The sequence below is a fragment of the Doryrhamphus excisus genome, linkage group LG14 (genome assembly GCF_037039965.1).
Source record: "Doryrhamphus excisus strain RoL-2023G ecotype Guam linkage group LG14, RoL_Dexc_Guam_v1.1, whole genome shotgun sequence".
Classification (NCBI taxonomy): Eukaryota; Metazoa; Chordata; class Actinopteri; order Syngnathiformes; family Syngnathidae; genus Doryrhamphus; species Doryrhamphus excisus.
This window is the reverse complement of record NC_136370.1, coordinates 19,110,274-19,127,321: the sequence shown is the minus strand read 5'-3', so window position 1 is coordinate 19,127,321 and position 17,048 is coordinate 19,110,274. Positions and strand designations below refer to the sequence as shown.

General features: G+C 47.8%; 1 protein-coding gene across 2 annotated transcripts; it reads right to left on the bottom strand.

Moving 5' to 3' along the window:
• Positions 1 to 407: 407 nt before the first annotated feature.
• Positions 408 to 16,438, bottom strand: heatr5a (HEAT repeat containing 5a). Of its 2 annotated transcripts, XM_078796243.1 has the most exons (42): positions 16,296 to 16,438; positions 15,651 to 15,857; positions 15,322 to 15,533; positions 15,132 to 15,240; positions 14,669 to 14,818; positions 14,305 to 14,476; positions 14,022 to 14,185; positions 13,709 to 13,958; positions 13,289 to 13,441; positions 12,007 to 12,257; positions 11,828 to 11,939; positions 11,604 to 11,756; positions 11,426 to 11,525; positions 11,231 to 11,340; positions 10,876 to 11,045; positions 10,615 to 10,769; positions 10,415 to 10,520; positions 9,269 to 9,459; positions 9,008 to 9,167; positions 8,749 to 8,938; positions 8,510 to 8,679; positions 8,311 to 8,337; positions 7,718 to 7,862; positions 7,433 to 7,615; positions 5,650 to 5,883; positions 5,389 to 5,567; positions 5,251 to 5,319; positions 5,014 to 5,193; positions 4,715 to 4,934; positions 4,528 to 4,632; positions 4,328 to 4,462; positions 4,133 to 4,260; positions 3,891 to 4,038; positions 3,634 to 3,807; positions 3,453 to 3,554; positions 3,294 to 3,377; positions 3,036 to 3,227; positions 1,926 to 2,071; positions 1,663 to 1,770; positions 1,498 to 1,600; positions 1,266 to 1,419; positions 408 to 1,190 (listed from the first exon to the last, which is right to left on the bottom strand). In XM_078796243.1, the coding sequence occupies exons 2-42, from the start codon at positions 15,774 to 15,776 to the stop codon at positions 1,028 to 1,030; spliced, it is 6,183 nt and encodes a 2,060-aa protein (XP_078652369.1). In that variant the 5' UTR covers positions 15,777 to 15,857; positions 16,296 to 16,438; the 3' UTR covers positions 408 to 1,027. The 2 variants fall into 2 exon arrangements, with proteins under 2 accessions (XP_078652369.1, XP_078652370.1); XM_078796244.1 differs by lacking the exon at positions 8,311 to 8,337.
• Positions 16,439 to 17,048: the final 610 nt, after the last annotated feature.

Here is a 17,048-nt window from a genome sequence, read left to right as displayed (position 1 = left end):
ATATTCTAATGAACGATCACAATTTCCTTGTTCATTTCCCACATTTTATGATATTGTACCTTTTATAGCAGGAAGGAAAACTACACACACAGGCCTGGGCATGGGAGTCAGCTGACTGGCTGTGTGACGTTCGAGTATTGCCTTACGGCTCGGAAATATCAAACACTGGGCAAAAAATGTTAACTTGGCTCTTTAAAAATTAAAAAAAAGTAAAAAAAAGTTTAATACCCCATATTGACATTTGTAAGACCTGGCAAGGGCACACGACATGACTGGATGTAACACGTGTATTGGGCATTTACAGGTTCTGATTTCGTGAGATTTCACAGGATGTGATGTCAAGTAAGACAAATGAAGGAAGTTTCTCAAGTAATCAGAAAGCAAATAAAAAAGCCAAATAATGATTTTACCACTTTATTTTCCGTTTGGTGTTTCTTCAATGCTTTATTGTCAGGTTTTCCACTTTGATTCATGTGTAAAAGATTACATTAGTGTATTCACACATTAGTGTTGTTGATGTAAAGTGCTGATGGTCAAATGTTCCTTTTAGGCTTATATTTTACATTCCGCTACAAAAATATAACAAAATCAGGTGTGAGCTTGTTTGTGTTTTTATCATTACAAAGTTTGCAGGCTCAAAATTTGTCAGGCTGCGTCCTTCTGAATTAAGTGAAGATTTTGATGGTTTTGTGTTTGCTAACCCAGGATGAGGATGTTTTGCACGTTGTGCTCAAGTCCACTCCAGTAGTTTTGTCCAACTGGACATACCGTGTTTGCATTGTCACTCACACTTTTACTGTACAATTACAAGCAAGCACGATTTTCAGCCTGGTGGTGATTGACTTTGTGTGGAATTGATCACACGAGACGGAAAGCTCTGAAGGCAGAAGCAACAGAGCGGCCATGGATGATGCGTCGAGCATAGACTGGTGTCTTAAGTGATCAAATAAAAACAAATGATGGCAGTGACCTACAGATTTTGGATACAGATGTCACATCCTGCGTCCTACTGCAGGGGTCATTGACCTTACAGGAAGTTGGTTTTGAGCGTGATGCTGGGAGAGGACTTTGCTGCCCTGCGGGAGGTAGAGTTAGCGCTGCTACCTTTAGCGTTCACAGCACTCTCCTGGGTTCCTTTGAGGGCAGCTTCCAGGCGAGACTTGAAGTGAGGACAAGTTGTGATGAGAGACCTGACGGAAGAAGAAAAACTTTCAGAACATCCTGGCCAGAATGCAACTTAGCAGAATTCGCTAATCTGGTTTCACCTGAAGACGTCCAAGTGCTGGGGACCCAGGCGCATGAGGTCCTTGAGCGCTGCCTCATGGAGAGCGCGAGACGCTGCAGGAGCAGAAGACAGAGCATTCTCGTCCAGCAGGAAGGAGATGAGCAGAGGGAACAAGATGGCCACCAATGAGGAACCTGAAGGTCACACAGACACACGTTACGGCTGGGGAAAAAAAAACGACTGACTCTTTGACCTCAACGCAATCCACTCACGCTGGGACTCTGCAGCGGCCTGCACCAAAACCTCCATGGCTCTGACGCCCTCCAGAACCACCTGCAGCTCTTCTGGGCACTGAGGACGACACCGCTCCACCTTCTGCAAGCAACCGCAGTCAGTCAAACATGGATCGCTACCGACAATCGAGTCTGGTGGAGCACCTGAAGGAATCGAAGCAGTGGCGGTCCGAGGGCCCGAATGTATGGGACAGAAACCTCCTGGTGGGCTCCAAAGAGCAGAGCCAGCAACTGAAAGCATCGAGTGGCCTCCTGAAGAACATTCAAATGAAATACATTTTAATCAACTCAGGAGCCATCAAAAATTTGTCGTTGGTGGTGCGGCTGTTAAGTGTTGCACAGTTGGGTTCAAGCACGGGGGGAAGTCACGAGGTAAGGCCCACCAACGCACGCGCGTGGTCACTGACCCGTGGGTCCTTGGCGTCCATGCTGGTGGAGAAGCGTTGCAGACTGAGTGTGTGCAGCGGCTGCACCAAACAAACATTTGGACCAGCGGACACGAGGAAGATGGTCAGTGCTGTGAGGAGGATGATGGGATCCACACCAATGGGCCCTGAATGCAACACACACACACACACACACAATGACTAACCCTTTGGAGTTAGGGTAGGATTTTGTAGTTTTAAATCCAACCTCAACATATGCAGATAACATTTAATTTTTCCATAGTATTTTAACACGATTACATCATGGCGAATGCTATTGTTCATAACTCTTGTTTTATTTTACTGGATTACACCAAGGATAATTCATAATGCCGCCTACAGAGAACATACTAACTCCTTATTTCTAAAATCACAAATACTTCAACTTGCTGATATAGTTAAATCGTCAAACAGCTAAAATAATGCATAAGGCTAAAAATAAGCAATTAGCTAAAAATGTCATCCAATACTTCTCTACAAGAGAGGAGAAATATGATCTCAGGGAAGAAGTACATTTGAAACACTTCTATGCTAGGACTACGTTATGCTAGCCATAGCATTTCAGTATGTGGAATCAAACTATGGAATGGATTGAGTAAGGAAATCAAACAATGCACAACGATGAGCCAATTCAAGAAACAATACAAGCAGTTGATGTTTGCTAAATACAAGGATGAAGAGTCTTGAACCAGTCATGATGTGCTATATATATCACTATATTGATAGTTACTATGGTAACCATTATGTCATTGGATGCTCATATCACCTCCTACTTCGGTATGAGGTGCATTATTAAAAAAAAACAAAAAAAACAACCTTAAACTGCATTATGGAAAACAGGAAGTGAACAAATGTAACAGTTACTGATTGTAAAAGTACCAGATGGAGGGGTAGGATTTAATAAGCTTTGCTTCTTCCTACTCCTTTTGGACATGTGGAACTGGGAACTGATTATGGGATGCATTCAATTGTAATCTGATGCATGTTCAAATGAAATTAAACCATTACCATTTAAAGTCTGATGAACCAGACCGTTTCACCACCTACTACCAAGCAATAAACCAATGAAGTTGTGCCCGTGTGTGCACGTACCAGCGTTCCACAGGTCCAGTAGCGTGCCGAGAGCAGAGCGCAGCATCATCTCCCACGCTCCCCCGCTTTTCTCCTGGCGACTCATCGATGATGTCAACACTACCTTCAGTGCTTGCAGAACTGCGTGGATCACCCTCCTGGGCCCTTTTGAGCCCACTTCCAGGTTCTCCGGTAGAGGACACATGTGTGGTTCTGAAGTGGCAGGCTAGGCTAGGTTAGGCTGAGCAGATACCTCACAGGTCTGTGTGCATGCGTTACCGGTGCGTGTGCTGGGTTGGAACGCCAACTCTCGGAGAACTCCGAGGAGCAGGTAGAGAATTGTAGGCAGGATGGACACACTTCCTGCAGAACAACCATCAAACCATCAGCTTTACCTTTGCTGTTCATGATGATGACATCATCAGCGCGTTTTGTCACCTTGTGGTGAGCAGATGGACGGCAGCTGAGACAGGACACACAAAGCGGAAGCCACGAGGTGACAATCGCTGTTGTTCAGACTCCACAGGGTCCCCCCTGGACCTGGACGCGCAAATACACAGATCCTGTCAGTCACACGCCCACACATCAAAGTCAGCATTTGAGGAACCTTCGTACTCACCGGTTGGTCTGGTTCCAGATAATTTAGGACTGAGTTTGGGAAGTTTGCGGACCAGCACGCACAGGCAGATCTCCAGCGCTCCAAAAACCAGCGAGCGTCCAGGTATCAGGCCCCCAGTGTCCCGTCCCTCCCCAAATTCTGGCAGGGTCTCCTTCTCGGATGCGCCATCATCCACTGAAACAAGAATGTTTCTATGAGATCTCCGAGGAGGACACAGTGACTTGAAGCTCCTCATGGAGGCATGCATGCACGCTCACCTTCAGCACTGTGCCGTTTTTCTCTGATGTGCTCCTGGGTGGATGTCACTATCTGACTTAGCAAGTCCAACATCAACGCCTGGATGGACGCCGCCTCTCTGGTGACCATCAGTCTGTGGAGCACGCTGAGCAGTTCTACACTCAGCACCTACACATACACGCATGATCTGGACTTCAGTCTGACTCTCGATCCAACATAGTAGATCCTTCAGATCTTCAGAGAGCTGGTTCTACTGTCTTACCTGGTCACTTGCTATCTTGGCTCGCGTCCACGGGACGTCCAGCAGCGCCTGGAGCGCTTGCAAACAGGAAGTGATGTTCTCCATCTGTTCCTCGGAGTGAGGCGAGCACAGGAAGTGCACGCTGAGGCCTGATACACACAAGCAGGATGAGCGGCGACAACAACAAGGCCATCAAAGCCACCAGATGAACGTTACCAAGAATTAGGTGGAGTCGCTCCACGTTGATGTCTTCGGGACTCTTGGCCCCGCGCACAGAGCCACTGTGGCCCATGGAGGTGGGTGTGACCGGTCTGGACAGGTTGGCAGGGGCATCGTCAGACATGACAAAACCTGAAACACACAAGACGCCCGTTTAACACTGAAGCTGATTTGCAGGGAGACGAGGACGAGCTGACCTGTGCTGTGGAGCCACAGCGAGGTGGCATGCAAGATGGGAGCCCAGGACGACGAGAAGTGAGTGACGGTCTGGTTGGCCGTCTCTGCGGTGTAGAAGGAACCTCCTGAAGATGACATACTGCGTTAGTGTACAGTTTCCTGGAAGTGTCTAGCAGGGGTACTGAGAGTTCACTGAAAAACTCAAACCTGGCTCAGGTACTTGTGAAGCCGGTTCCTGCGGGAGCAGCAACATGCTGCAGTCCTGCAGTGCCGCCAGCCACAGGCGGCTCAGCTTCGATAGATCGGCGTGGACCAGCGCCAGCAGGCTCGTCCCTCCAGACTCGGACTCGGTGCCGTCAGGAACCAGTCCACCGGTCCTATCTGGGTCTGTCTCCTGTGAACTCCTCTGGACGGCTACAATGTAAACCTGAGTAATGTAAACAATGTAAACCGCAGGTCAGACTCCATGTGTTCGAAAGATAACACAACTTTGGACTTTGGATCACCTGTGCCCAGGCCTTAAGAACAGCCAGCGTTTCCATGGTAACGGCAGCCTCATTGTAAAGTTGACTGCACAGGTCCCTGCCTGTCTGGACCTTGGCCAAGGAGCTGGCCAAGAGCTCGTGGACGCGCCGGAGATCACGGTGGTCGCTGACCACGCCGCTCGCTATCCAGGCGCTGCAGACCTGCCAAAGGTCAAAAGGTGTCAGCCGCTGATTAAATGATTAGTGATGGCTGGTTACCTGACAGGCCTTTGCTGTGACATCGGGAGGTGCGTCGGCACTGAAGGTTGGTCTCAGAGCAGCTCCGACCTTCACGCACACACATGATTAAGTTCCAGTTTGGATGCATTCGTATGCATGGTCCAGAGTGTCGCTTACGTTGGCCTGGTACTGCTCCAGGATTGCATGACCTGGAAACTCGGGCTCTGCGATGGCTGAGAATTGTCTAATGATGACCAGGAGTGTGTGCAGACCCGCCAGTCGCAGCTGGTCACTGTGATCCGTTGCCGCCATAAATGCCATGCGCACCAGATCGCCGAGGTGAAGGACCAGAAAGTCTGAGGGGACAAAGGACAGGGGTCACAGAGGCCGCTGGGGTCAACCAGCCACAACCAGATATTGTATCTGTGGCGGTCCTACCGGTGGAGGTGTTCAGGCATCTGTCTTGAGCCAAGGCCAAGTCAAAGTGAGCCGGGTCGTCTTTCTGACACTGTGCAATGATGCGACACACGCACTCCATCGCAAAGCAGCGCGTGGACCAGCGCAGCGCCTTGAAAGGGCCAGCGGACTCGGGCCGGGCTCTGAAGACAGACGAGTCATCGTCCTGGACGGGGTCGTCGTCTTCTTGACCCGCCTCCAAGGTAGCGCCCCGATCTGCGGTAATCAGGAAAATCTTTGACACCTCAAATGTCAAGTGTAACAATTCTTAAGGATTTAGGGACTATCCGCGTGGAAAGTATTTTATCGTTTCAGCCTCTCATCCACCCAGAAACGACTTTCTGGGTGACCTGACAAGCTATTTTGAAAACGATAATGACAGCCACCCGTCACAGTCACGTGACCATAAGTGAGATTTCATGACAAGCCAACATAATATCTGAATATTTCGACTAGCATGACTCACCCCAGTCGACATTCTCCTGATATTTTGTTGTCTAAAGTGCCAAAATGACAATTCTTAAAGTCTAGACCAGTGATTTTCAACCTTTTTTGAGCCACGGCACGTTTTTTTTTTTACATTGGAAAAATCTTGTGGCACACCACTAACCAAAAATGTTACAAAATGTCCCCACGACCTCACACGAATGTGGCCCGCAGGACACTTGTTTGAGTCCCCTGCCTTTTGAATGAAAGTTTAATGTTAGTGCGGCCCGCGCAAGTTTGATATGGATGCTGTATGGTATCATGTACCCAGACAAAATTTATTACGTTTGATTCATGTTCATGTTAAAGGTTAAATAACTGTTAATAGTTATCCTCCCTATCTGTGTGGAAGTGGTAATTTTTTGGCTATTTAAGTTTAAAGGAAATAACTTGAAGGCTACCGTTTAGGTCGCTAGCTCTCTAGTTTGCGAGTTAGCATGTGTCTCAAGACCCTGCAGTTGCGCAATATGTTGTCAATAAAAAGAGTATAAATGTGACTATAGTCGTGTTTTGTCATGTCTACAGGGCTCTAATAATGCTTTGTTCATTTTAATCTGAAAAAAATCATTTGTCTACCCACCAACTATATGTGGTTTCTTAAGTTTTTATTATTTGCCGTTTTATTATTATTATTATTATTATATTTATTTATTAATGATTGATTGATTTTCTTTATTCTTGATTTGTTTATTTTTCATCTTATTTTGTGCAGACAACAGTGGAATGTTTTATCAGAGCTTTTATTGTAGAAAATCGGAACCAAAGCACTGAAAAAGTTTGTAGATTTTTCTGTTTTTAATAAATGCGGGGTTTTTTTTATTGGAAAACCTGATGTGGCCCAGTCTCACCCAGACCCTAGCTCCTGTGGCCCCCAAGTAAATTGAGTTTGAGACCCCTGGGTTAAAGGAATATTCCATCCCTGTTCAATTCTTTCCGTTTGAGCAAATAAAGCAAAGTGAATTGGAATATTTGGGTCCATGTATACTATTGACATAATGGCTATTGACATAATATTTGCAAATGATGATTAATAAATGTTAATTATAAAAGTGATATTGGATAATTCCTCACGGCACACCTGACGCTTTCTCAAGGTACACTAGTGTACCGCGGGACAGTGGTTGAAAATCACTGGTCTAGATGATATATTCTTCTGTAGTTTGGTGTGAACGAAAACATTTTTTAAACCGTCAAAAACCAAAAAAACAAACAAAAAAGAAAAGACAGGAGCATTCCCATGTGGACAGTGTTGTGTGTTGTCATCTGTCATGTGACCCACCGGTAGACGCAGACAGGACATCCTTGCAGAGTTTGAGCCAGTGTCGGAGCATACCACTGGTGGCACTGGATGCAATCATGTGTACCAAAGTCTCCTGGATATCACTCCGGAGTCCTGGGTCAGACTCCTGGTCCAGCAGAGAGACGAGAGCTCCTTCCAGGCCCACTTCTTTGATGGTGACATCTGCAGGTGACATCACAGTGTCACTCCCATATCTTATCACACTCCATCATCGCTGATGTTCAAGGAAGAAGTATTGTGTGTGTGTGTGTGTGTGTGTCTCACCCATTTGTGTGTGGTCTCGTCTCTGCAGTTCTTTGAACTGCGCCACAGCCAGCTCACACACCTCTCGCGCCCCCCGCTGTACCAGCTGCCTCAGGCACGCCACCACGGCCCGCCGCAAACACAGATGGGAGCTGCACAGGTTTGCCTGACATGCACACATACACGAACAGGTCAAAGTGTGTTGGGTGTCGTGTGATGATCAGAGAAGCGTACATCCCTCCACACAGTGTGTGGGTGGAGCGTTGACATGCGAGTGATCTTTGCCGTTAATGAACGAGTCCATTAGTGCACGTCACAGTGGTTGTTCCATCTCTTCGTCCTTTAAACTTCCACAGATACGTGACGTAAAAAAACAAGTCTGGAAGCTACTAAGTTCATGACCTCCAAAGCAACAAGCATTTCAAGTAGCAAAGTTTGGATGCTTTCTTTTGAAGGAAACACTGAGAAACGCAAACAGAAGTTATTAATTATTGTATTTGATTGTGTTAATGAGAAAAACACACAAAGCACACGGTGAGTTGTAAACACAAAGTCAAACATGAATAAGTTTAAAGCGTTAAGCTTCCCCCCGCAAAGTCGGATGGAGCACCTACCAACATGGAATGTTCCAATAAGAGCTCCTGTAAGACATGACACAGGGTTTAATACACACATGCCACAATGCCTGGATAACCATGTGCGAGCAGCCATGTTTCCATAGTTACAGGACGTTTCTGGTTGATTTTTCCTAAAGTGTAAGAAGTATCTCCATGAGGTGTGTGTGTGTACGTGTGTGTGTGTGTGTGTGCTCACACAGAGTGCAGGGACGAGGCTGGCCAGGTGAACATGTTGCGGGCAGAACATGTGTAGCTGCTGCAGGCAGGAAATGGCGGAGGCCTGAACCAGGCAGTGGGGCGTGGCCTGCATGGCACCACAGGCCACCATACAACTGGAGCGTAATGCGGTCACAGCAGGCCCCTCCCCTGGCAAAAACCATACCATGTTCGTGTTCCTCCATGTGGCATCGGTGAACCAAGAGAGGCGTGTCCTACCTTGCAGGTCGGGGCCAAGGCACGTGATGAGGGCGTGCAGGCAGCGGCCAAGGCTGCAGTGGACCTCTGGGTGGGTGGGCGGAGCCAAGAGCAACAGTCGCAGCACCAGCGCAAAGGACGGATTGGCATGGGCGTGATACAGCCCACAGGATAGGTCCACCACCAGGGCAAGACTGTGGAGTGACCATGTCTGAAAGAAACGCACATCTTTCGTTTGGTTTCCAAGACGACACAGGAACCACGCAAAGCGAGTGCCTACCTGAACCTCGGGTGACGTGCCGTCCTGACTCAGCGTGAAGAGCACTCCGAGACAGGTGGAGAGATGTTGTGGCGAGCTGATGCCTCCAACGTAGCGGTGCAGCGCCCCCAGTGCCAGAGAGCAGCCACTGCGAGAAGCGCTATCCCGAGCAGTCTTTAGCCTGGACGCACAACGTAGACCATGCTAATTATACATATAGATATAAATACACATACGCATATTTACACACGCATAATTCCATACACCACAGTTACGTCCCACCTGTCCAAGCAGAGCAGTGACACAGACACGGTGAAGCCTGCATCTCCTACGACCTGCACAAGACGAGCAAGGCCCTCAGCTGCCACGCAGCGTAGAAGAGGGCTAGAGCTTTCCAGCGCCGCCATCAGGAGAGACACTACCGGGAGACGAGCCTCCTCTGACCCCAGAAGGCCTTGGGTGGTGCCCGGGTGCTAATTGAAGAGAACAATGAGCTATTTAAATCAAATCAACTTTATTTGTATAGCACTTTTCCTGCAAAAGACATGAAACACAAAGTGCTTTATAGAATTAAAAACAATTACCACAATTAAAAGGAAAAACAATTACTAAGAAAGGCGGCACGGCGGTCTAGTGGTGAGACCAGGGTTCAATTCCACCCTCGGCCATCTCTGTGTGGAGTTTGCATGTTCTCCCCGTGCATGCGTGGGTTTTCTCCGGGTACTCCGGTTTCCTCCCACATTCCAAAAACATGCTAGGTTAATTGGTGACCCCAAATTGTCCATAGGCATGAATGTGAGTGTGAATGGTTGTTTGTCTATATGTCCCTGTGATTGGCTGGCCACCAGTCCAGGGTGTACCCCGCCTCTCGCCCCAAGACAGCTGGGATAGGCTCCAGCACCCCCCGCGACCCTCGTGAGGAAAAAGCGGTAGAAAATGAATGAATGAATGAATGAATTACTAAGAAAGCCCCACCCTCCATACTAGACACACATACACCCACCCACCCACACCCACACCCACACACACACACACTAGGGAGACATGGCATGGTATTGAGGATCAAGGAAACGCCACCTTTGGGGCCGTCCACACTGGGAGGAGCCGCACGCCGTGCTATCGGGGGACCAGCACCCGGGCCCCCTGACTCCGACAGACGGGCGGACACCCACAATAAAAGGGAGGAACCCCCAGCCGGCCGGGTCAAAGGGACCCAAGGATGGCGCCCCCTCAGCAGACCCGAGGAAACACTGGAGTTGAAAGCTAAAGACTAAAAGCATAAAATAGGACTAAAAAGATAAAAACATAAGAAAAGTTTAAAAATATGAGTTAAAAGCCTGATTAAAAAGGTGTGTCTTTAATCTTTTTTTCTTTTTAGTGTTTAGTCAGTGAAATAGTGAAAAAAGCGTCATCCACCGAGTGTAGTACCTTGAGTAGACTACAGATGGCGGCACACACGTGCGTCTGGACAGTCTTGTGGCGTTGACCCTTCAGCTGTTTCAGGGTCTCTACAAACTGTTCTAGAATCTTCACTCTGGGACACACAGAGCAGAGATGAAGCGGGACCATCCCAAACAAACCAAAACAATCCAACTTGTAGTGTCCGAGGACATAAAATGCAGACAGACCTCTGAGCCGAGATGATGTGTGGGAAAAGGAGTCCGAAGAGGTGTATGGCGGCACCAGTCAGGGCGGTGGCGGGGAGAAGAGGCGCGGGGGCTTCCTCGCTTCCCTCGCAGACAGCAAAGGGGTCGTTTTCCAGCGAGCCTGCCGCGACATGCAGCTGCGACACATCATGACATCATTAAAGGTGGCAGACAGGCTCAGTTCGGGAGAAGAACTTAGTTTGGGTTGGGTGCATCATGTGACTACTTCTCAGACAAAATCACCTCATCCTCAACGAATCTGTGCTCGCTTTCTTGGAGGGTGGGGCCGAGCAGCAGCATGTCGTCACGGTGACAAAGGGCGTGCAAGAAGGTGAGCTCAGGGCAGGGCTGGTTGAGGTTCTCCAGCACCAGAAGGTCAGACACCAGCTGGTTCATCACCAAACCAAAACTCTCTGAAAAAAAGAAATTAGACACCATCATCATGAATGCAAAGTGTCGCAGTTGTTGCAATATTGCCGCGTACGATATCGTTTTGGAGGTAGAAAATCCAACTACGCTACTTCTGATTGTCTCTCTTCCATAACTCGGGAAGAAGCAAGGCTGAGGAAGTTGATGAGTGAGAAGATGGCGGCAGTACCTTGGTAGATGTGCGGTGGCAGCATGGCGAGCAGCTCGTACACTCGCAGCCGGTAGACGAGCGTCCAGACGCCAACGCAAGCGCCGTACGATCCGATAAGAGCAGGAAGTCTGCACAAACCAGAAAAATCTGTCAGTGCTGTGACCCGATCCAGAAGGTGAATCCAGCCGAGACTTCGCAAGACCAGTGACTGACTTTGGGAGGAGGCCAACAGCACATGTGATTGGCGTGAGGAGACGACCGATGACATCATCGGTGGCGAGCTCCTTGCAGTGCAGCAGCAGCATCTTCATTGCTGTTCAGATACACAAGCGCACACTGCAGCAAACATCCCTAACAATTTGGTAGTCCGTGTTTGTGTGCAGACACCGACCACAGAGCGCCCCGGCTCGACCCTCCAGTGTAACTTTCCACGTAAAGTAGTCCCCGCGCCTCAGCTCCATCTCCTGCTCTCTGAGGGACGCGGGGAACACGCAGCGCCAAAGGAGCACGAGGCGTGGGAGGTGCTGATCCACAACGTCTGGACCTGGATGCACACACACAAAATGACCAAAATAAAAGGTGACACTTAAATAATGACCCTGCCTGTATTGGTACCCAGAGTGGAGAGAGAGGAGACGAGCAACCAGCCAGCTTGCGTCCTCTGCAGAGAGATACGACTGTTCTGAGAGGCGGAACGCAGCAAGTCCTCGGCGAGATCCAGAACCACCTGGACAGGCACGCAAAGCATGATCACGGACGGGGCCGATGGACGTTAAAAGGCGTGTGCGGCCTACCTTGCCCTTGGCGTGTGGTATTCCCAGGGGGCAGTGCTGCACTGCAGCCACCAGGGCGGCGACTGCAGCTCCATAGCCAGCCACGGCCTCGGGGGAAGACTTCAAGGCTGCCAGTCGCTCCGTGCAGCGATTCAGCAGCAAGGAGCACTGGGATGGCATTGCCATGGCGACACAACGCAGGCACCAGGCAGCAGCCAGTCGGACCGAAGAGATTGGGTGAAGGAGAACGGGCACCACGGAGTCCAGGAAGGCTAGACACAGACACACACACATAAATTATATATATATATATATATATATATATATATATACACACACACACACACACACTACCTAAGTTTGGGATCACTTGCAAAAGTCTTTGTTTTTCAAAGACAAACACATTTTCATGCATTTCACAAACATTTTTATCCATTTCACAAATCTACATTTTTGCATGGAGGCCTACTATCAACAACTTATCAATCTCCTGGTATGGCTGCTAATCCAAGTTCATCATTTTATAAAGGCTAATAGATGATTAGAAAAGACATCTAAAAATCTAAACCAAAACTAAAATCTCTTACCATGCTGTTAACTACTCCCTTCAGAGAGCAGCACAAACTGGGTCTAACAAGGACACAAAAACGATGCACAACTGTGCAAGAAGACAAATATCTGAGAGTGTGGCAGCTGCACTAAATAGTAGGCGTCAAACACCAGTGTCGGTATCAAACAGTGAAGCGCCCACTTCAGGATGCCGGACTTCATGGCAGGACTGCCAAAAAAAGCCATATCTCAAAAAATATATATATATTAGGGTGCATCAAAAAACACAATTATTGAATTTTGATATGGCTGGGTACTAAAAGTGTTCCAATATATATAACAACACATACAAAATATTTTTCCAATACATGATTATTTAGGGGTGCCACCATACATCTGTTTTTGTGGAATAAAGTGGTGAACAGTTCAATGGTCGCCATGGAGATTTGAGGTGATCTTTATGTTTTTGTTGGTATGTATACTCCTATTATATATTACTAGCAAATTTGTGGTTTTGTCTTTGTAATGTGAAGGATTTGTAGTCATATTTATAGGTATTTAGTGCTCATTGCCTCTACTGTAGCCAACATTAGCTAGCTACAGTTTGCTAATGACAGTTAGCTAATAGCTGAGCAAGCATAACATCAACAACAGTAATATAGAGTAGACAGTATTGCTGATGCCTCATATTTATTGAGAGTGGTACTGTAGTCCTACATAATCTGATATGCGTGTGTGCGGAAATAAGCCTGACCTGTGCTGCTGTCACTCAAGAGGGGTGCGATGGTGGAGCACAATCCTTGCATCAGAGCTCCCAGTTCCAGAAGACAGCAGATCAACGCGTGCTGACTGGAAGTGATGTCAGAACAAACTTTGTTCTCCAGCTTCCCATCAGTCCACGCTGCTTCTGCACACACACACACACACACACATCTTTTATTTTGAAGCAATTTGTCTGTAACAACAGTGAATGTACATGAATTGAAAGTCTTTTTGCGTAAACATTTGTCTTTTGTTTGGAGATTTTCAAAGTATCCAGCTTCAGTGTTTGTGTGTGGCAGGTAAACATGAGCTTTTTGGTTTGTGTCATGAGAAAAAAAATACCCACATTTGTGTGGAAATGGCCTGACTGCAATGACAACGCGTGTGTTTACTGCAGTCATCAAAAGCTCACCAAAAGCTTGTTTCTGTGCCGCCACGGCCAAGCAGAGGTGTCTGGCGACGTTGCTCTGAGCCTTCTCGCCAAGGAGGGAGCCCACGGTGCTCCTGAGGATGAAGGAGACGCAGCGGCGCATCATGATGGCGTCGCCTGGCGTTGGTGTGGCCCTGACGTTGGACACCAGCGCCATGAGCAGTGATAGGAATGATGAGAAGTTAGCCTCCAGCCAGGGCCCGCCAAGTGCGGACACAAAGACCACACATGCCTGAGGAGGAAAAGGAGGATGAGGAGTAAGGAGAGTAAACGCCATCGGCTCACGGCGACGCACCTGGGTGACGCCGATGCGCACTTCCTTGCTCACAGAGCTGATCCCCTTTAACATATCGCCGCTGACCCGCAGGAAGCCGGCTCCACCCCTAACAAACCCCGCTGACAACAGGTCCATCACCTCCTCCAGGGCACTGCGACCCCGCCCACCTTGTCTGGAGGCAGCTGGAGAAAAAAAAGATGGCGCAAGTTTGCTCCGTTGAACCTTTACTGACTTGAGGTATGTTTTCAGACATAAACATCAACCTATGAATACTTCAATGACCACATCAACCGGCACGTACCGCTGTCATTTCTGGGGTCCAACGCTGCCGCCAGAAGAGTTCCGAGCAGTTTGGCCACAGACACGCGTACGTCATGGTCAGAGCCTTCAAAGGCCCTGAAGCACAATGTGGTCACATTTTCCATTTCGCTGCTCCACAGGAACGTTGCCTCCCGCTGCAGTTCGAGCAAACACTGCCACCATGATGGCGGGTATATTAGATGTACATTAGATGCTATGTATACTGCGTACTGTGATACAGCCTTAGTTCAGTACTTGAGTTGACATGCTGAAATGACCATATATGGTTAAATGTCACTCATTTGCTGCTTTCCGTCAATCACATATGGCAAAAATGTTGATGTGAAGTTAATGAAGGGAATCACCTTGGCGGCGGCGCAGCGTACCGCCATGGAGCGGTCCGTCAAACAGGTCCTGGCCGCCTTGTAGACATCCCGGTGACCTGACGCAGCACTGACCCCCAAACCTCGAAGCATCTTCTCGAGGCTCGCCATGATCTCACAACGACCCTGAGACTGAAAGGAGCAGAATTAAAACATTTTTGCCCTAAAAGTTAAAAATGGGGCGTCGGCCATCTCTGTGTGGAGTTTGCATGTTCTCCCCGTGCATGTATGAATGTGAGTGTGAATGGTTGATTGTCTATATGTGCCCTGTGATTGGCTGGCCACCAGTCCAGGGTGTACAAGACAGCTGGGATAGGCTCCAGCACTAGAAAATGAATGAATGAATGAATGAAGTCAAAAATGGACACCAAGAGGTGAACATGTGATGGAAGAGGCCAATGAGTTCCTCCCGTCTGATGGATGCGTTGTGGAAGCACCGACTGACCTCAGCATTCTTCATGGCTTTCAATAGGTGGGCCAGCGTGTCCTTGAAGAGACCACCGAGCATCCGCCCCAGCTGCTCGAACATGGCACCCAGACATGCGACGGCCGCCCTGAGCACACACGGTCGCATGACAACATCTAAAAGAAAACTCGGCGGGTTGTTGGCCCCATTTTAGGCCGGCGTGACTCACAGTCGGTTGGGGAGACCCGACGGCGAGTCGTCCTTGAAGCGGACAATGTCATTACACCTCTCCACCAGCAGACTTGACGGGACGGGGTCTCCGAGGCAAAATATCAGGGCCAGGCAGTGGGCCAGCAGGCCTCGAGTGGGCGGACCGGGGGAGCCGATCAGAACACCTGACAGCTGGTCTACTAGCCGCCGCTGGTTCTGCTTGATGACAGCCTGAAGGAAGGAGAGAGGCGCTCATGTTTGCGTTTCCTGGAATGCACTTTTAGCTTTTTTCCAAAGACGGTTGGGTGACAACAGGAAGAAGCAGAAGACGACATTCGGGCCACTCACCCTGTCGCTGGATGGGAGGAGCTTCTTTAGGCGGGTGAGCCAATCAAAGATGAATGCTGCTTGTTGGTGTTCATTTAGGAGACTGCAGGCATCCTCATCCAACAGGAGAGCGTGTATGCTTTCCATCTTCCTCCTCTTCCTCTCAGGAAGAAGCAGCCTCCATCTTGCCAGACACGTGTGGAGTCCTCCCGACTTATTCTCCTATTTCTTATAATGCAACACACAAAAACACACCAAAAGAAAGATGGGAGCCATGCTGATATGTGGGGAAAAATGGAAAAACACGTTTAACTTTCACCAAATGCGCAACATTAGTTAGTATCAAGACTTCAGAGCAAGAAAACGAATTATTAACTCACTGACACCAGCAACAAACTTTACAATTGAATTGTTTTTAACACCTCACCAAGTTGCTCCTTCGAATTGCACATTTATTAATGACAGCAAATCACTACTTTTGATTCGCATTAAAATCTACACAGTTCGAACTGTATATGTAACAGAAAAAGACAACTGCTTTGCACCGAAGGGACGATTTTCAACTTATGTTACTTGACAACAACTATTAGCATCATGTAGCATGAACTGGCTAGCCCGGCTTGCGCAAGCCCAAAAGTTGACAAAGTAAAAAAATAACTTAATTACCTGCGTGTGTCAGTGAAAAGTTTACAATCTTGACAAGATGACGACAGGGTCCAAAAACGCTGGAGAATAACGTTTTTTGTGTGTGACTGTATTGAAGGATCAGCAAGCTAACACAGCAGCAGAAATTACTGCTTGGTTCACCGGCACAGAGTGACAACATCCGGGTGCCTGCCAAAATAAAACAAAAGATCTGGCCATAAAGCACAAAAGTGAGGGTTTTCGTTGTTTTTCATTGGTCATTATGGCCACATATAGTAATCATTAATCAACAAAAACGTGATTTTGATTATGGATGTAAATACATTTTAGCCTACAGAGCCACAGGCACACAGGTGTGGTGTAACAGAGCTATGTTTTGCCCCCCTACTTTTATTTTGAAGAAAGAACTTTGCCAGATACAAGTGTTGCAGTGAGTTGTATAAAGAAAGCGTGCATGTGGAATATGCCTTGCAGTCTGCTTGACCCCACATATAAGAATGAAATGAAAACATTTGAACATTTTGTCTGTTTTTCATTTTTGGTATATGTAATATACAATAAACCCTGATTTGTACATGTAAGTGTAGCTTTTTGACGTCGAAGAACACGTTGTATTTAGTTGTATTTTCTGTATTTCAAAATAAAATTCACATAAAACAATCGCATTCGTTTTTTTAATTCACATTCATAAAAAGAAAATTCAATGACCAAAAGTTACACAACCCCACTCCAAAAAAAGCAATTGACTAAAACCAAAAACATACATACATTTAA

What these genes read in the sequence shown, in the direction of transcription:
- heatr5a (XM_078796243.1), bottom strand. Translation starts at nt 15,776, where the DNA reads ATGGAAAGCATACACGCTCTCCTGTTGGATGAGGATGCCTGCAGTCTC. An exon ending in TACCACACGCCAAGGGCAAG is followed by an intron (nt 11,940 to 12,006) that starts GTAGGCCGCACA and finishes GTGCCTGTCCAG; the next exon opens with GTGGTTCTGGATCTCGCCGA. An exon ending in TCGAGCCGGGGCGCTCTGTG is followed by an intron (nt 11,526 to 11,603) that starts GTCGGTGTCTGC and finishes GTATCTGAACAG; the next exon opens with CAATGAAGATGCTGCTGCTG.